The 18,752-nt window shown below is 48.8% G+C and overlaps 2 protein-coding genes across 10 annotated transcripts in view; one reads left to right on the forward strand and one right to left on the reverse strand.

Moving 5' to 3' along the window:
- Window positions 1-18,340, forward strand: part of wdfy3 (WD repeat and FYVE domain containing 3) — a 34,076-nt gene extending 15,736 nt beyond the window's left edge. For 3 of the 9 annotated variants that reach the window (XM_037258918.1, XM_037258925.1, XM_037258926.1), the window contains 44 exons: window positions 246-357; window positions 627-817; window positions 1,188-1,340; window positions 2,039-2,112; window positions 2,195-2,356; window positions 2,542-2,757; window positions 3,638-3,855; window positions 4,044-4,234; window positions 4,403-4,444; window positions 4,707-4,841; window positions 4,922-5,101; window positions 5,514-5,747; window positions 5,929-6,028; window positions 6,131-6,291; window positions 6,514-6,743; window positions 7,161-7,270; window positions 7,344-7,526; window positions 7,800-7,969; window positions 8,042-8,119; window positions 8,453-8,683; window positions 8,815-8,983; window positions 9,154-9,323; window positions 9,501-9,649; window positions 9,768-9,888; window positions 9,989-10,074; window positions 10,147-10,227; window positions 10,417-10,471; window positions 10,553-10,672; window positions 10,763-10,880; window positions 10,963-11,069; window positions 11,141-11,294; window positions 11,364-11,455; window positions 11,916-12,128; window positions 12,452-12,593; window positions 12,665-12,819; window positions 13,352-13,510; window positions 13,573-13,752; window positions 13,959-14,141; window positions 14,259-14,352; window positions 14,439-14,582; window positions 14,974-15,213; window positions 15,649-15,760; window positions 15,923-16,120; window positions 16,351-18,340. In XM_037258918.1, coding sequence (XP_037114813.1) covers window positions 246-357; window positions 627-817; window positions 1,188-1,340; window positions 2,039-2,112; window positions 2,195-2,356; window positions 2,542-2,757; window positions 3,638-3,855; window positions 4,044-4,234; window positions 4,403-4,444; window positions 4,707-4,841; window positions 4,922-5,101; window positions 5,514-5,747; window positions 5,929-6,028; window positions 6,131-6,291; window positions 6,514-6,743; window positions 7,161-7,270; window positions 7,344-7,526; window positions 7,800-7,969; window positions 8,042-8,119; window positions 8,453-8,683; window positions 8,815-8,983; window positions 9,154-9,323; window positions 9,501-9,649; window positions 9,768-9,888; window positions 9,989-10,074; window positions 10,147-10,227; window positions 10,417-10,471; window positions 10,553-10,672; window positions 10,763-10,880; window positions 10,963-11,069; window positions 11,141-11,294; window positions 11,364-11,455; window positions 11,916-12,128; window positions 12,452-12,593; window positions 12,665-12,819; window positions 13,352-13,510; window positions 13,573-13,752; window positions 13,959-14,141; window positions 14,259-14,352; window positions 14,439-14,582; window positions 14,974-15,213; window positions 15,649-15,760; window positions 15,923-16,120; window positions 16,351-16,471 — 6,534 coding nt within the window. In that variant the 3' untranslated portion in view covers window positions 16,472-18,340. Of the gene's footprint in view, window positions 1-245; window positions 358-626; window positions 818-1,187; window positions 1,341-2,038; window positions 2,113-2,194; window positions 2,357-2,541; window positions 2,758-3,637; window positions 3,856-4,043; window positions 4,241-4,402; window positions 4,445-4,706; window positions 4,842-4,921; window positions 5,102-5,513; window positions 5,748-5,928; window positions 6,029-6,130; window positions 6,292-6,513; window positions 6,744-7,160; window positions 7,271-7,343; window positions 7,527-7,799; window positions 7,970-8,041; window positions 8,120-8,452; window positions 8,684-8,814; window positions 8,984-9,153; window positions 9,324-9,500; window positions 9,650-9,767; window positions 9,889-9,988; window positions 10,075-10,146; window positions 10,228-10,416; window positions 10,472-10,552; window positions 10,673-10,762; window positions 10,881-10,962; window positions 11,070-11,140; window positions 11,295-11,363; window positions 11,456-11,915; window positions 12,129-12,451; window positions 12,594-12,664; window positions 12,820-13,351; window positions 13,511-13,572; window positions 13,753-13,958; window positions 14,142-14,258; window positions 14,353-14,438; window positions 14,583-14,973; window positions 15,214-15,648; window positions 15,761-15,922; window positions 16,121-16,350 lie in introns of all 9 variants that reach the window. The other 6 variants (XM_037258923.1, XM_037258927.1, XM_037258919.1 and 3 more) reach the window with 5 other exon arrangements.
- Window positions 1-18,752, reverse strand: part of LOC119127193 — a 665,522-nt gene that overhangs the window by 425,396 nt on the left and 221,374 nt on the right. The gene's annotated exons all lie outside the window — the stretch shown is intronic.

Raw genomic sequence — 18,752 nt, forward strand, 5'->3', positions numbered from 1 at the left:
GGAATCTGAGCGGGACTTGGGATTCTCTGCATGACAGACCACATTTCAGAATTGCTTTCGCTTTTCTTTTGAGAGCTCGCTTCCTCTTGGCTTATGTCGTCGGACTCAGCCGCAGCTTTTTCTGGACTTTTGTTTGCTTTTTTAACAGCGATAACGGTTTTCTTTTGCTTGGTTTCTACTTCCTGTTGGCTTGATTGCCCTTTCACTCTGGATGGAGCAGCTATTTTTTTTATTTTGTTTTGCAGCTGGCCGTGTCCTCCCACGAAAACGCCACGCCAGTCAAACTGATCCACAACGCGGCCGGCCACCTCAATGGACCCGCCCGCACCATCGGCGCCGCTGTCATCGGCTATTTGGGTAGGTTTATTGAGTTAATATTGCTAATGACGCTAGAAATGCTGATGATGCTAGCGAAGCTTACAAGATCTGATAAAACAAGCTAACAAAGGTTTGATGCTATTTGGATTCGATTGGATTAGATTAGGGTTGGACTAGATGGGATCGGATTGTTTTTTTCTGCTAATAATGCTAACGAAGCTGACAAAGAAACAAACAAAGCTAATTTTGCTAAACAAGCTAACAAGCGTTTTGTTCCTGACGGAAACTTTGGTGGCCTTTCTTTGCAGGGGTGCGCGCCTTCTCGCCCCAGCCGGTTGCCACCATCCTACAATACGTCGGCGGGGCAGCGGCCATTTTGGGTCTGGTCGCAATGGCGTCGGACGTGGAGGGTCTGTACGCTGCCGTCAAGGCGCTGGTCTGCGTGGTGAAGAGCAACCCGCTGGCCAGCAAGGAGATGGAGCGTATCAAGGGATACCAGGTGGGGCCGTCTCTCGCGACAGTGGACAGCTCTCGGAAAGCACTTTGCTTCTGACTCTTGATGGACATGTCACGTCAGTCGCTAAACTCGCAGGGCTGACGTGCTAGCCTCCACTGTTGTGACCTTTTGACATCACTTTGGAGTGTGTTGACATTGTAGTGACATTTGACGTGAAAATTCATCGTGAAAAGCCGCCCACCGTTGTGACCGCGACAAGAACTTGACTATGACAACTTCGACTTTTGAGCGGCAGCTCACTCTAGTGACTGATGCGCAGCTGGACCTGGGCGCTGAGAAGCAAGGCGCTTTAAAACGCACACTGTTTGGCGACTGATGGTGAGCGGGGCTCTTTTTTTTGGGGGGGTTGCAGCTGCTGGCCATGCTGCTGAAGAAGAAACGCTTGCTGCTCAACAGCCACATCCTGCACCTCACCTTCTCCCTGGTGGGTACGGTGGACAGCGGGCACGAGACCTCCATCATTCCCAACTCCACCGCCTTCCAGGACCTCCTCTGCGATTTTGAGGTCAGCCCCAAAAGGCCGTACAACTGTTCTGGTCTTGCAAACACATAATAAGAACTGAAGTTCAAGAAACGTAAAAATAAAAAAAATTCCAGTAGTTTTTTCCATTTATAACCTTTTGAAAAAAACATATATTTTCTAATATATATATATATATAAAGACAATCTGAGAAGATGAATTTAAATTTTAAAAATGTATAAATTATTTAAAAAAATGTATATATTAAAATTTATATTTCTAATCGTAAAAAGTAAGCATCTAAAATTGTTGAATTCTTTTTATTTGTAAATCAAAAAGCATCAAAAATTGAAATATTGGATATTTTGTGATTAGGTCATTCTCATGTAATCTGACATATAAATGAATATAAATACAGTTGACAATGTTTTGAAAACATTTTAATTTAGACGAGATAATAAATACATTTTTAAAAAGGTATTGCTTTTGTGCCCAGTCAAGAATATACAGTAAGACAATGAAAATAGAAACTATCCAGTATGTTTTGAAAAATAAAAATAAATAAATGTATGTATCAAATATTAAATCAGTATTGCTCATTCTTTTTCATTTGTATTTATTTATTTTATAAGTAAAAATAAAATTGAGACGTCAAAAACATACATCCTAAGGATAAAAAAAAAAGACCATCCGTAAATGTGAGCAAAAGAAATTTGGAGTAAGTGAATGTATTTGTGTTCAGGTGTGGCTGCACGCCCCTTATGAACTTCACCTCTCTCTCTTTGAGCATTTCATTGAGCTTCTGACCGAGTCCAGGTGCGTCCCTCTTGCCCCATGACATCTCGTCCGTGTCGTTCCCGTTGGTGATTTGCCTCCCCTGCCCTTCTCTGCCCCGCAGCGAGGCGGCAAAGAACGGCAGGCTGCTACGTGAGTTCCAGCTGGTGCCCAGGCTGCTGCTGACGCTGCGCGACACGTCGCTATCGCAGCCCACCGTGGCCGCCATCAGCAACGTGCTCAGCCTGCTGCTGCAGGGCTTCCCTAACCCCCTTGACCTGCTCAGGTCAGACCCGCTCGTTTGACTCATCAGCATTCAGGGGAAAGTCTACATTGGTCAGATTGGTGGCATGTAAAAAAAAAAAGACCAAAATGATCTGGTTCAAAACTCGCAGTGTACGAATGAAAGCCAAGTTCGACACAGCATACAATTAAATTGAATGCTAATGTAAAATACGTAACCCTTTGCAGGTTCGGTCAGTTCCTTTCGTCCACGCTGCCCACGTTCGCCGTGTGCGAGAAGTTTGTGGTGATGGAGATCAACAACGAGGAGAAGACGGACGCGGGCAGCGAGGACGACTTTGGCGGCCTGTTGTCGGCCAACCTCATCCTGTTGCGCAACAGGCTGCTGGACAACCTGCTGAGGCTGCTCTTCACCACCAAGGACAAGACTGTCATCAACGCCCAGTAAGATAGCGCTCGTAATTAGCCCACGCATTGCTTTCCTGAAGTAGAATCCCACACGACATTGCGCCCAACGGCATGCAGCGGCTATTGCATGTGCTCGTGTTGCAAAATAGTGAGGAAACGCCGGGTGGGTTATCTTGTGAGCCGTGCCGCTTCTTCTTGCTGAGGCCACACGTATACAAACAAGCGCTAGTGTTTGTGTTTGGCTGCGTTCGTTACAACTCAGTCAATTCTCGAGCTGTTTTGGGCTTGTTACGAACATCAGACATGATACGAGCCGAGTTTGAACAAAGAGACCGTAGCAGTAAAGGCTGTACGTATTGATGTCCGCCTGAGTCGTACGCGTTAGTTTGGGGTTCAAAAAACTCCACGATCCCTCGCCATTCAGCGGTCCGACTTGAGTATCCATCCATTTGCTGAACTGGTTGTTGTTTTGGTTGCTTTTAGCAGTACGTGAAGGCATCGCTACGCTGTCCAGCCCGCACTCATTGCCCCGGCGTCTGAAGTCAGAAAGAACGGAAGCGTGAAACTATGCCGTTTGAGTCAAGAGATAGAACACAAATCATTTCATTTCAGTCACCAAATCATATCATCGGATTTCATTCACTCCAATTACGATGCCATTTTTAGTCGCTCCAACAATGACTCACTGCAGTCGTGTCATCCAATAATTAGAAGTTGAATACAATGCAAATCATTGCAGTTCCGGTGCTGAGCGATTCGATCCACACCTTACAAAATTGATTCAGTTATGATTCAATATGGTTGGCTTTAGATCTGCTGCCATTCACCCCAGTAGCAAATGTGACTCATTCTAATGACTTCCCAATAGCAAATGTGACTCATTCTAATGACTTCGAGCTGTCGGTCTGGTGTTTAGGGCCTGCGAGGACCTGGTGCGCACTCTCGGCCTGGACTGGCTGCTGATGTTCATGGAGGAGCACCTCCACTCCAGCACGGTGGCGGCGGCCCTGTGGATCCTCACCGTGCTTCTGTCCAACCCGGCCGTCTTGCACCGCTTCAAGGAGGGCGCTTGCGGCGGCGGCTGGCTGGACCACACCGACTCGGTGCTCACCAACAAGATCGGCACCGTGCTGGGTGAGTGCCAGGCCGGAATGTAAAAGAACCTGTTGCAGTCCCACAATGACGTTAGTCCAAACGTGCTGATCCTCTCGGTCCCTCTCTTAACAGTCTTAACAGCATTCGCACCCCGACCCCCCTGACATTCAGTCATATGCGGACTTGCCACTAGGGGCAAGTAGCTCACCCTCCGTTGCGTTTTGTAGGCTTCAACGTGGGCCGCAGCGCCGGCGGGCGCTCCACCGTGCGGGAGATCAACCGCGACGCCTGCCACTTCCCGGGCTTCCCGGTGCTGCAGACGCTGCTGCCCAAGCACACCAACGTGCCCGAGCTCTACTTCCTGCTGATGGCGCTCTTCCTGCAGCAGCCCGTCACCGAGCTGCCGGACAGCCTGCAGGTACATGTCAGTACCGCAAAGCTCTTTTACCACACGATCATTACGACCAACGTCCAGAGTTGAACACAAACTAAGATTTCTCCATATCTGTGGTGGACCCGAGTCAAGTCACTTTTTTGGGTGCGTCTGGCCCCAAGTCAAAGCTAACTTTTTTTTTTTGTCCTATAGCCAATTGAGAGTGCAGCCGATTCATCTGGAAAAGTCGTAGCGGTAATTTCAGTATTTGTTTTTGGTTTCTCAGTATTGCAAATGTGATTTATGATGACCTAATTCTTTTAAGAAGATTTCCCATGTTTTTTTTATAAACACAACCAATCAATTCAAGCACTGCTAATAAGGAAGAGTCCCAAAAAAATTCAAAGGCACTCCGTTTTCCCACGCTGTTCAGCTTTGGAAGTTCCGCTGCATCCCGTAGAATTTATCTCGTGAAGATTCATTCATGTTGACGATTGCGCAACGCCGTGCACTTCAGTTGGACCTGGACTCCATGTGGACGTTCATCTTTGGGGTGCCGGCGTCCAGCGCCACGGCGGTGGGCTCCATCCACAGTGTATGCACCGAGGCCGCTTTCCTCCTGCTCGCTATGCTGCGCAGCATGCTCAACCTGGTGAGGCTCGAACGCGCCCCAGCGGCCACCGTGATGCGCCCAAGAGCTCGTTGGACGCTCCTGATTTCATTTTATGGCAGCCGTGGCAGTCGGAGGAGGAGGGCTCGTGGCTGCGAGAGTACCCGGTGACGCTGATGCAGTTCTTCCGCTACCTGTACCACAACGTCCCCGACCTGGCCCCCATGTGGCACGGTCCCGACTTCCTGTGCGCTCTGGCCGCCACAGTCTTCCCCTTCAACATGAGGCCGTACTCTGAGATGGTAACGTTGACTTTGGCCGCTGGAGGGCGACTTTACGGCCACCTGAAAAAGAAAAAAAAAGATCCGTTGGATTCACATAATTGGGACATGCGCATGATTCAAACATTGAATTATTTTGGAGGAAATTCACCACATTGGAATGCGTGTGCGCATGCATGTGAGTGTGTGTGTGTGTGTGTGTGTGTGTGTGTGTGTGCGTGCATGCATGTATGTGCATGTTCTCATCCTTTGGGTGTTTTCACTGAATGTATTTTTCACTTAGTTTTTCATTGCCTTTCGCTAAAGGTAACAAGCTTGCTTCCCCCGATGTGTTCACTCGTTTGTTTTGGGAAACCGCTTCAGCCGAGTCGAGTAAACGTCGACGCGGCAAATCCGCAAGCTGGTAATGAAGACGTCCGCCGGCGCGTTGCAGGTGAGCGACCTGGACGACGAGGCGGGCTCACCCATCGAGGAGCTGAAGGCATTCGGTTCGGACTCGGGCATGAACCGCAGCCAGTCCGAGTACTGCAACGTGGGCTCCAAGACCTCGCTCACCAACCACCCGGCCAAGAAGTATGTCTTGGACTTCATGAGGGCGCTCATCATGGACAACATGTGTATCACGCCCGCCGCCAAGCAGACGCCCGTCATCGACCTGCTGCTGGAGGTGGGTGGGACGCGGCCGACTCTTTTTACCCGTCCCCAAATTCCCATGTGGACACATTTGACCTTCTTCCACATTTCTTGACCTTTGCATTTGGAACACCTTCACAAGCGTCAGACCTTCGACCCTTCCTCAACGCATTTCACACTCACTTGGCTTCCCCTCATTATTTTGTGATCCAAAGGCATCCCCGGAGCGTTCCACCAGAACTCAGCAGAAGGAGTTCCAGTCCAACATCCTGGACGGCGTGATGGAGCACCTGCTGGCTGCTGACGTTCTGCTGGGTGAGATGCAAAGACATAAGCGTTCCTGCCCGCTGAGCCCGACTTGCGGCTGGGCCCCAGGGCATCTCTACCTTTCTTTGGCCCAATTGTGACCTTTCGCAGGCGAGGATTCGTCCCTGCCGCTTAGCGGCGGCGGCAGCTACCAGATCCTGGTGTACAACGTCTTCTACTTCTGCCAGCGCGTGGTGGACAAGCTGTGGCAGGGCATGTTCAACAAGGACTCCAAGTTGGTGGTGGACTTCATCGTGCAGCTCATCGGACAGGTGACCTATTAAACGGCACTTGACACATATGCAGTGCTGAGCTGAGAAAAGAAAAGTTCTGCTTTCTTTTTTTAAACAAAGACAACACAAAATGTACCTTGTTTTATTCCCGTTCAAATGCTGTGCACAAAAGCCAATTATATTACAAGCAAAACTATATTTGGCCGATCATGTAAAAGTTGTATTTTGGCTCAAATTCCATTTTTTGCCCCCTCCCTTCAGTCCAAGAGGCGGTCTCAGGGTCTCTCCCTGGACGTGCTGTACCACTGCCTAAACCGCACGGTGCTCTACCAGCTGTGCCGTCCGCACAAGACTGTGGCGCAGCAGGTGGCGCTGTTGGACGCGCTACGAGTTCTCACCGTTAATCGCAACCTGGTGCTGGGCCCCGGCAACCACGACCAGGACTTTGTGGCCTGCCTGTCGCACTGCTTCATCTGCCTGCACGCCGGCAGGTAAGGCTGATGTGGGAAGGACGTGGCAGATTGTACGCTGTGGGATGCAGTCCCTGGATTTGGAGTTCCGCCCTAGCGACAAATGACCTGCTAGCTGTGACTGTTTGGGATTCAATGAATTGTGAGTGGCAACAAGCCACCTGCTGAGGGTGACTGACAATTTTTTGTTGGTCTCTGGGTCACAGATCTTGGCACGTAACCAACTGCCGTGTATGACTCATAGATGCAAAGTATGTTTTGGTCTTTTGGGCCTGACGAATTCTGCCGAGCAACACGTTGACCTGTAGGCATGACTGCCACATTTGAATTCTGACTAGCAACAAGCTAGCTAATGTGTATGACTAGTAAATCACAATGTTATTTGACGTTGGGCTATGTACGTAACTAATTGTGTGCGTGTGTGTGCGCATCGTGCAGCAGCGTGGAGGGCTTTGGCCTGGAGGCGGAAGCCCGTATGACCACGTGGCACGTTATGATTTCACCAGAAAACGAAAGCGACTCAACACACAACCACGACGTCAGCGAAGGTAAGTCTCCGGACTTTGGAACGCGCGCTCGGCCTTGCAGGGGGATCTGACGGGGATGATCGGGCATGTGCAGGGCGCCAGCTTTTATTGAAGGCGGTGAACCGCGTGTGGACGGAGCTGATGCACAGTAAGCGTCAGATGCTCGAGGACATCTTCAAGGTGTCCCTGCCCTGCAACGACCGCGGCCACGTTGACATCGCCACGGCCCGACCCGCCCTGGAGGAGCCCGCGCTCAAGAGCTGGCAAAACCACCTGGGTGAGGAACGACTTCTCGTTCGGGAAGACCTCGCTTGTCACTCGTCTTTTCCTTTTGTGACAGGAATTGCTTGTGTCCAGTAGCGCACCACCCAATTTAGAAAAGGAAAAAAAAAGGGGGGAAATGTCAAATTAGTTGAATGATGTGTTCAGTGTCATATCGGAAAGGCTGCAACTTCAAAGTCGTAATGAAATAAAAAAAACGATGTAAATGTGGTGGGCCTTCACTGCCAGCCCTTCACAAGTCATGACGTGTGCCTGTGCTTAATTTCAGTCCACGAGAAGAAGTGCATCAGCCGCGGTGAGGCGGCGGCACCGGCGGTGGCGACCCAGTCCAAACTGTCACGGGTCAGCAGCGGTTTCGGCCTGTCCAAGCTGACGGGCGTGCGCCGCCACAAGAAGGAGAACAGCCTGAGCAAGAGCAGCCTCTCAGCACAGGCCAGCGCAAGTCCAAATCCGAATCCACGCGCCAGAGTCTGAAATGTCGCTCAATGTTGTTTTGTTTTGACGCCACAGGAAGCTTTCCAGTGGATGTTCACGCACATCGCCGTGGTGAGAGACCTGGTGGCCATGCAGTACAAAGAACACCAAGAGGTAGTACCTTCTCCTGCTTCAGCAAACTTCATTAACGCAACAAGTGCACAGTAAATCACCAAATTCGTTGAAATAGGTCGCATATTGCGAGGCGGAATTCCTCGACCACCAACTTTTCCCGCCCAACGACAAATAGAAAATAAACACAAGGCAGGTCACTTGTTGCTAGGCAGAATTTATCCAGCGCTCCAAAACAAAGATAGATGATGAATGAATTAGTCCAAGTTTTTTCCGAGAAAAAAAAAAAAGCATGTTGCTAGGCAGAATATGTGGTCCGCTAACGTGCGATGTGCTGTTTGTGTTTGCGTTGTTTGCCACCTTGTCGTCTCCCAGCGGCAGCAGAACGCGCTTAAGTACGTGACGGAGGAGTGGGCGTCCATCGAGTACGAGCTTCTCCGCGAGCGAGGGCTGTGGGGGCCCCCCATCGGCTCCCACCTGGACAAGTTCGTGTTGGAGATGACGGAGGGCCCGTGCCGCATGCGCAAAAAGATGGTGCGCAACGACATGTTCTACATCCACTACCCTTACATCCCTGACACGGAAAACAACACCAATTCGGCACAGGTGCGCCTTTCCTTTCTCGCTGGCCAGGTAACTTGTCGCTAGGCAGACTTGGTCAAGCATCACCATTTGAGTGCACTAAATTGATCTTGTGGCTAGGAAACCATGAGTTTTTCTCCCGTCTTACCCTACAGAAGCCGGTGCGCTACCGTCGTGCCATCAGCGCAGACAGCAAAGAGTACTACATGCGCCTTCTGTCGGGCAACCCCGGGATGTACCAACACTCGGTGGAGCACAGCAGCGAGGGCGAGACCACGCAGCACGAACCCGAACACGGCGAGGACACCATCGCAAGGGTCAAAGGTCAGGCGCACCGCAAAGGATCAATCGCACTTCTCGGAAGTATTTTCCCCTCCAAAATATGACTTTCTTTACTCCCCTAATCGACTATTTCCCCTTGAAAGAATGACTATTTGTTGCAAGATGATCTCATTGTGCGTTTGTCGTTTGAACAACGGCTTTTATTTCCTCAGGTCTGGTGAAAGCGCCGCTGAAGCGCTCTCGGTCAACGGCGGACGGCGGCGACGAGGATGCTCAGGATCAGATCCAGGATCAGCTGATAGAGTCCGGGGGACCCGAGGAGGAGCAGCAGCAGCGCACTGACAACACCGCTCTGCTGCGACTGCTGGAGGAGGGGGAGAAGGTCGGCATGACGACGACAACAAAAGACATTTTGGACATTATGTAAAAAATGACCATATTCTCGTCATATTAGACATTTTTCTCGAAAAGACCTACCCCTTAAAAAAATGCATATTTATTCTTGATGCAGTCTGCCTTTTTGGAGGGGGAAAAAAAAAATAATGTTTCGTGTTTTCAGATCCAGCACATGTACCGCTGCGCCCGCGTTCAGGGTCTGGACACCAGCGAGGGTTTGCTGCTCTTTGGAAAAGAGCACTTCTACGTCATTGATGGCTACACCATGACCGTGTCCAGAGAGATCAGAGACATTGACACGCTGCCGCCCAAGTACTTCTGCACTTTCCTACTCGCTTTTCCATTCGTCTTTCCCAAATGACGGAAGCCTCGCCACCTGTTCAAACTACCAGCACAAAAGTTCTAAAGACGTCCTGTTGTTGTATGGCAGCTTGCACGAGGCCATCATCCCCAGAGGTGCACGGCAGGGTCAAAGTCAGCTGAAGCGGACGTGCAGCATCTTCGCCTACGAGGACATCAAGGAGGTGCACAAGCGACGTTACCTGCTGCAGGTAGGGCTGCTTCTTTAGCTTTACAGGGGCGCGCCATCTCTTGTCGAGGTGTTGAAGGGGGTGCGTGGCTTACAAGTGTTGTTTTGGTGTTGCGTGGCAGCCGATGGCAGTGGAGGTGTTCTCCGCCGATGGGAGGAACTACCTACTGGCTTTCCAGAAAGGAGTGCGCAACAAAGTCTATCAAAGGTACGAACTAAACGCACCCCTTCAACCGTACCACCACCACTGTCTTAATGATACAACCGATTCTTTCTGTAGGTTCCTGGCAGTGGTACCGTCGCTGGCTGACAGCTCCGAGTCGGTATCGGGACAAAGACCAAACACAAGCGTAGAACAAGGGTGCGTTTTATTTCCATGTACAGGGTGAAAGGGGAGAAATTGGAGAGAGTAGGTTTGAAAGGAATGTAGTTAACAGCAAGTTCCACTGGAGCTAAAGGCTGGCTAAAACCATTGCGGTGGCTAATCATGAATGGTAGCTCATGCTAACAAGAGGCTGACTGTTGAGTTTGTCCGTCATGTTGCCTTCAGGTCTGGTCTCCTCAGCACTTTAGTGGGTGAGAAGTCTGTGACTCAACGTTGGGAGGTAAGAAGCGGCCTTCTCATGTCTCAAGTTGGACCCCCATCCTTGGTCCTGTCCTCGACTGACTCGCGTATTTCTTCCCAGCGAGGGGAGATCAGTAACTTTCAATACCTGATGCACCTCAACACTCTGGCGGGACGCTCCTACAACGACCTGATGCAATACCCCGTCTTCCCCTGGATCCTGGCCGACTTTGACTCCGAGGTGAGTTGCGCAAAGGGGCAGGCCCCCTGGCTGCCACATCCCAAAGCCTGTTGTGCTGATTCCACCTTTTGTGTTTATTTTGTGGCCAAGGAGTTGGATCTGAACAACCCCAAGACCTTCCGCAATCTCGCCAAGCCCATGGGGGCGCAGACGGACGACCGATTGACGCAGTACAAGAAGCGATACAAAGACTGGGAGGACCCCAATGGTAACGAGCGCCCGTTTCACCGAGCGATGACTGGATCAACACGGAGTGAAGAATTGATAAGTACAATGGTTTGACCACGCAGGCGAAACACCCGCCTACCACTACGGTACACACTACTCGTCTGCCATGATCGTGGCCTCCTACCTGGTGCGCATGGAGCCTTTCACGCAGATTTTCCTTAGACTTCAGGTGAGGGAATCCTTCAATGAATTAACCCTAAGCTATCAGTGCTTAGCTAACGTAAAGGTCCCCTCCCCCAGGGTGGCCATTTTGACCTGGCCGACCGGATGTTCCACAGCGTGCGCGAGGCCTGGCTGTCGGCCGCCAAGCACAACATGGCCGACGTTAAGGAGCTCATCCCTGAGTTTTTTTACCTGCCAGAGTTCCTGCTCAACTCCAACAACTTTGATCTGGGTCAATAGCCACGAACACAGCACCAAGCAACATCGCTAATGCTAACGGCTATCTCTTTGAATCGAACAGGTGCCAAGCAGAACGGCACCAAGCTGGGCGACGTCATCCTGCCTTCCTGGGCCAAGGGCGACCCCCGGGAGTTCATTCGGGTTCACAGAGAGGTACGCCGTTAGCGATCACTACAGTTTTTAACCTATGCACATTGGGAGTGACAACCGAAAAAGAAGTGTTGTGCTGTCTTGCCTGAAAGTCTGCGCTTCCTCTCCCTCGCACACCCTCAGAAAAACGGTACAGTACAACTTTGAAGGTTGCGCACCCTCTTTCAATCTCCCACAAAGGGATGGCGCACCACATTTTGTGGAACTGCGCTGTCCATCGACTTCTTGAGTGTGCGCACCCCCTCTTCCCAGTACACGAGTGTGTTATACCGAATCTTTTGCACACCCTCTTGAGTTCATTCGGGTAACTGTGTCCCACCACCAGAATATTGTTGTTCAGTCTCACTCAATGTTCAGTTTCGTGTGCCCCCCGAGATGGCACTGGCACACACCCACAGTTCTCTATCAAAACTGTTTGCGTTTCATCCGTGATCACACGTTCTTTCTTGCGTCTTTATCCCAGGCGCTGGAGTGTGAGTTTGTGTCAGCGCACCTCCACGAGTGGATTGACCTGATCTTCGGCTACAAGCAGCAAGGTCCTCCTGCCGTGGAGGCCGTCAACGTTTTCCACCATCTCTTCTACGAGGGCCAGGTGGACATTTATAACATCAACGACCCTCTCAAAGAGACCGCCACCATCGGATTCATCAACAACTTTGGGCAGATCCCCAAGCAGGTGCTAATGCTAACACTACAGTTTCTGACACTGTCGCTGATACCATCACTACAATACTGCTAATACTAATATCTAAAAAGTGTGGCTGTAGCTAATGTAGCTTATGCTAATACCTGTTGACACGAACCCAGCAAAATGTCATTGCAACTAATGCTACAATATAACAATGCTATTTTAGCGAATAATATTCCATGTACTGTGGCTAATGCTAACCTTCCAAAACTGCCGCTGTGGCTAATGTTATTGTCACAAACGTGTGTGTGTGTGTGTGCGTGCGTGCATGTGTGTGCGTGTGTGTGTGTGTGCACGCGTGCCTGCTACAGCTGTTTAAGAAGCCCCACCCGCCTAAACGGGTGCGCAGCAAAGCTAACGGCGACCCCGCCAACGTTCCTCCGAGCTCCACCGGGGAGAAGATCTTCTTTTACCACCTGGACAACCTCAGACCCTCACTGGCCCCCGTCAAAGGTACTCAACACAGACTCAACGCATACAATCTAATAACACAAATAGTGAAAATGTTATTGTTTTTGTTCCAGAGCTGAAGGAGCCTGTTGGTCAGATAGTGTGCACCGACAAAGGCATCCTCGCCGTGGAGCAGAACAAAGTGCTGACTCCGCCGACGTGGAACAAGACTTTTGCGTGGGGCTACGCCGACCTCAGCTGCCGCCTGGCCAACTACGAGTCAGATAAGGTAAATGGGGCTCCCTCAAAGGACCAGATTTAGGGGGGCTGGCGTCGGCTTAAATGTCCCAGGCGAGGCCCCTCTCGAGCAGAATACGAGCAGTTCTTTTCTGCGGCCCTCCACCTGTATCACTCTGGAGGGAAAAAAGAAACGTAAATAAAGGCAAAGCAGAAAAAAGCATGCAGCAAGAAAGAAGATATAGAGCTAGAGAATAAATCAGAAATCATCTGCATGCTTGTTTGTCGATATGTGCCCTGCTATTAGCTGGCAACCAGTTCAGGGTGTTCCCCGCCTAGTGCACAGAGACTGCTGGGATAGGCTCCGGCACGCCCCACCGTGAAAATGGACGGATGGATGCAAATGTATGTGGATTATCTTTCTGGAGAAAAAATGAAAGGGAGCAGGAGCCTGGCTCAGCTGAGTGTCCCAGCTAAAACACCTCTTGCGTGGGCAAGAGTCTGAGCCTGGGCACTTTGTTCTTATAGTTGAAACTATTTTGAACATTTACATTTGCGGCCTGTGTGTATGTTTTTTTTTTTAGGCTTTAGTGGTGTATGAGTGTTTGTCCGAGTGGGGTCAGATCTTGTGCGCCATCTGCCCCAACCCCAAGCTGATGATCACGGGCGGCACCAGCACAGCCATTTGCGTTTGGGAGACTGGCACATCCAAAGAGCGAGCCAAGACGCTCACGCTCAAGCAGGTAAAACTTGACATTCTCGTGCTGTGAGGCCACCATATTACCCTCCGCCCCTCCGTTTGCAGGCATTGCTGGGTCACACGGACGCCGTCACGTGTCTGACAGCCTCGTCCGCTTACCACATTGTGGTGAGCGGCTCTCGGGACAGAACCTGCATCGTATGGGACCTCAACAAGCTTTCCTTTGTCACGCAACTACGAGGACACCGCGCCCCCGTCTCCGCGCTCTGCATCAACGAACTCACGGTACGAAGAAATACAAGTTTGCTGAATTTTGTCAAGAGCGCTTTAGTAAAAACGTGTAAATGCTAACATTGCAAAACCGCTACTGTGGCAAATGCTAACATCCCAAAACTCCCACTATAGCGAATGCAGACGGCACGTTCACTGCTCAGATCGTTTGTATCACAAGTTGCTAATTTGCTAACGCTAGCTTGTGTGTGCATGCGCAGGGTGACATTGTGTCATGCGCGGGCACGTACATCCATGTGTGGAGCATCAACGGCAGCCCCATCGCCAGCGCCAACACCTTCACGGGACGCAGCCAGAGCATCACGTGCTGCTGCGTATCAGAGATGAACGAGTGGGACACACACAACGTCATCGTCACAGGACACTCGGACGGCGTCGTCAGGGTAAAAGAAAACAAAAACATAACAAATAAAAAAATACCAGCGAGAACCAGATACCAGTGTGGAATTCCTCTTGCCTTACTGATCATACTAAACTTGAATGCTCTGTTGTCGTCGTAGTTCTGGAGGATGGAGTTCCTCCAGGTCCCAGAGACCCCCGCCCCCATACCCGTCGAGCCCGATGTTACCGACTGCTGCGGTGACGACAAACTCGGTCAGTCAAATACAAAACAAAAAAATACAAACCCCGTGTTTAAATTGTCAGGGAGTGTCACGCATTTTTTTCCTACGGTCCTCCAGAAGGCGGCGACGAGGACAGCAGCGACTCAGACGGAGAAGAGGCAAGAGGAGCAGGAAGTGGTCTAAGTCAGGAAAACAAAGCAGCATGCAACCCATCTAGTCAGCCGGGGAGCCAACCGGGCAGCACCGTACACAGACCCAGAGGTAACAGCCTGCAAAAGCTCATCAAAACTAATCTTCATTTTCAAACTTAGTTTATAGTTGATATTATTTCCCAAAACAATGTTTTTCTTGACGCTTAATGCCGCCATGTCCCCAGCATTCAAAATGAGCCCAAACAAAATCCATTTCGCAAAGTACATAGTTTACATTGCCAGAACAAACTTTTCACCATATCATATGAGCTGCACACCACTTCCACACTTGGAGTTGCAACCCCAACCTCAGAGAACCACAGATTTTACATTACATTGAACTGTTAAAGGTGCACATACCCTACAATAGGCGCACACCCATTCACACCCCCGCACACTATAGTTTAGGAATCCCTGAAAATGAAGCATGAACTCAACAGCAATCTCTTTTTTTTCTGCAGGGCCATCCGCCAGAGGCGGCGCGGCATGGTCGATGGACAGCGGCTCGGACGACTCTCGCCGTTGGTCTGACAGCTTGAGCATCGATGAAAAGGACGGCTTTGTGTTTGTCAACTACTCGGAGGGCCAACACAAGGGCGCACATCCTCACCATGTGCACCCCCATGGTCTCAACAGTGCCAACACTCAGCCGGCGCACCCGCCCTCCGCCGAGGCGCGCGCCTTCAACCAGCTCAGGGCAGGTCGGTATCGTTATCGACTCCTCGACTGCGCGTCACTAAATAAATCGCTAACACGAATTACCAGGCCCCTTTTCCCATCCGAACCCCAACCCACAAAAAAATAAGGATGGCGGCGTAGTTTATCGTCCTAGCATTGTACTACCCGATGTCCGAAATCTTTTATGTTACTATGTAGATTTAGACTCATCGAAAAACGTTTCCCAAACGTTTGTTGATGCAGCCACCTAGCATTGCCTGCTAACCGAATGCTTGAATCATTTTTGCACTCTTCAAAGATTAAAATTCTAAATGTTAACTTTTTATTTTGAATCAACGCATCCTCTTCAGTCACAGTTGATGCACTGCCTAAATCGATACGCAAATGGCAAAAAAGTAAAACTAGTAGTGGGGGGCGGTGCGCCTGCTAACCGCTAGCTTGCTACCATGTGTCAACAGGTTACAGGTGGGAGCGACAGCTGGTCTTCCGCAGCAAACTCACCATGCACACGGCGTTCGACCGCAAGGACAACGCGCACCCCGCCGAGATCAGCGCGCTCGCCATATCCAAGTGAGACGCCGTTTTGTCATGCCGCTCCGCCGAGCCCGTTATCGCATAGTCTCGATATCAGCTTAAGGTTCAGGAGCTCGTGTTGTTTTCAGTACCGTCACGTGCGCGGATTGGAATGGAATAAATGTTGAAATGCGCTCACCTTCTTTGCTTACCTGCCAGGGACCACAGTAAGATCCTGGTGGGCGACGGGCGCGGTCGGGTCTTCAGCTGGTCAGTGAGCGACCAGCCGGGGCGCTCAGCCGCCGACCACTGGGTGAAGGACGAGGTGGTGGACAGCTGCTCGGGGTGCGCCGTGCGATTCTCCCTCACCGAGAGGCGTCACCACTGCCGCAATTGCGGACAGCTCTTTTGTCAAAAGTAAGTTCAACATGAGACTGGGAGGGTGCAAAATCACCCAAATGATAGATTCTTTTTTTCTCATGACTCGGCATATCTCTTCTCCCTCACACAAACACACACACCCTCGATTTTGTTGTTGTTCTTTTTTTATTTTTTTTATTCCAGAACGTTGCGCACCCCCGTCAAAGGTGATTTTCTAAAACATTCGAGAGCGGCCAAACCGAGGCAAGCCTTTGTGTGTGTTGCAGGTGCAGCCGCTTCCAGTCGGAGATCAAGCGGCTGAAGATCTCGTCGCCGGTGCGCGTGTGCCATAATTGCTACTGCAACCTGCAGCACGAGCGCGCCGCCAACGACGAGCACAAGAACTGAGCGCGCCACCGCCATCTTTGTCGTCGTCATACTTAAGGTGTTAATAGTGTACATATACATGTAATCGCGGCCTTTTGAACAACCGCAACAAATGTAAGATAGCGGCTAGCAGGTGGACGTCAAAGAAATGTGAATGTCACTCATGAAGAATAATGTCACTCGTTCTGCAAAATTTGGCCACTGTTTTTTTTTTTGTTGGTATTTTTTTTTTAGTTGCTGCTTTCTGAAGAGACTGGATGAACATGTTGGAATATCACATCTTATATCTTGAAATAACTTTCATATGAATAATGTCTGGTCAATCTTAAGTTGGTGTACAGGATTTTCTACCAAAAGGGATTTACTTCTCTGTGTGTATGTTGTTGTTTTTAATAGAAAGATATCATTTGTTGCCCGCGCCCGCAAGCGTGATCATCATGTCATGACGTATTATGGCAAAAACAAACATGGTCCAGATGCTGCTTTGGTTGCAAACAGCAGGAATGTAAACAACATTTAAACACATCGTTAATTGGGTGTTTGTTTGTTTTTCCCCCCATGTTTTGAACCTGGTTGCAGCCAACTGTGAGTGGCAATAACAATACATCAGAAATGTACATGGAAAAAAAGCATGAAATTAGTGAAAAGTAAAATGCAATTTTGGAGGATTTTTTTAAAAAAAATTTAAAACAAGATTTTGACTTTGGCAAAAGAAACTCGGATTGTTCCTAATTTTTATTCTTACAACTTTTCTGAAAAAAATATAAATTCCTCTCAGACAGTTACCATTTTGTGACTTTAATCTCATTATAACCATTTTCCTCCTAAAAAAATCCTTAATTCAATCAGAATATTTAGCCTTTTTTTGTTTATGTAACTTTAGAGTGCTGTCTAAAAACAGTGGAGTCTTCGTATTCCAAATTATTTCTTGAAAAAGAGAAAGACCATTTGTGTACTTCTGTTGTCATTTTGTTGCAATGTTAACTTGTTGACTCAAAATTGCAACATATTTCCTAATAAGAAAGAAAATCGGACTTTTTTCTTTATTTCCCCATCAAATATATATATTTTTTCATTTCTGACGTTCATTTCCCTCCCCGCACCTTTGGAAACCTGACCACTAGAGGTCGCCAAATCCCAGGGCAAGCTTGAGCCTCTTTAAATCTTAATGTTATTTTATTTTTTTTAAAACCGATTCTTTTGCTTTTCATTGGCGGCCACGAAAAGACGAAATGGTTGTAGCCAGGTTCACTAACACTCATGGTAGTGGCGGCCATTGTTGATCAAGTCATAGCGTTGGGTGTCCTTGTCAATCCGCAATGTGCAAAAGAGGAATTTGGGGAGTTGGACTTTTTAGTTTTTATATTGTTTGCGCGGTCACTAAAGACATTTCACGTGTACAAAGTATTTATGCACAACAGCTGCTTATACATGTTTTTTTTTTACATATATATATATATACAAAAAAGAAGATTGTTGCATGAGCAAAGCGGATTGACTTGATATGTCAATACCACAAGACTTGTCAGTACCACAACAAGTCTTTTTGTGTGTTTGTGTCGCGTTTTGCAAGGAAAAGACACTTTCATGGGCTGGGCCCGACGTGACACTCACAAGTACACGACCGCTCGTCCGCTTGGGAAAAAAAAAAAAACGTCGCTTGTGGTGGGGTCTGCCATATGAACACTGCTGTGCAATCTGTGCTACATGAATGTTTCTGTTTCTTCTTGCTTCTGCTTCTTGTGTGTTTGTTAACACCACAAACGTGTAAAAACGAGAAAAGAACAAATAATTACACTCCTGTCATCGTCATGGAAACAAGATGTTACAATAATGCAATAGAGCTGATACTTATTCTTTAGCCTTTCAATAAATAATTGGTGTTTACCACTACTTGCCTCGCTCATTTACATTATCCAAGCAAAAGTGAATTTAAAAAAAGTTTTTAACCACCCTTTAATTTTTTTTTCGAAGAAACAAAGTAACATTTTGATCCATCCATATTTAAGAAATATATATTTTCCAAAAAGTCACATTTTCAGGTCACACTTATTTTCAAATGGAAAAACGTTTCAAGTAAAAGTTATTTTTCAGGAAAAAAAAGAAATTTCCTAAGGTCTGTTGCGTGTTGTGCGCAATGTCCGTTGTTGAGCCAGAAAAAAAACATGTGGAATATGGAGTTGGTTCTTTATTGGCAAGATGGGACAATGTCACCTGACCATTTGGTATCTGTGAGTGAGGGGGCGTCACCCCCATTTAAAAAAGAAAGATCTAATTTCTTGGCATTTTTTAGGTCAAAATT

This window comes from Syngnathus acus, chromosome 9 (genome assembly GCF_901709675.1).
Source record: "Syngnathus acus chromosome 9, fSynAcu1.2, whole genome shotgun sequence".
Lineage (NCBI taxonomy): Eukaryota > Metazoa > Chordata > Actinopteri > Syngnathiformes > Syngnathidae > Syngnathus > Syngnathus acus.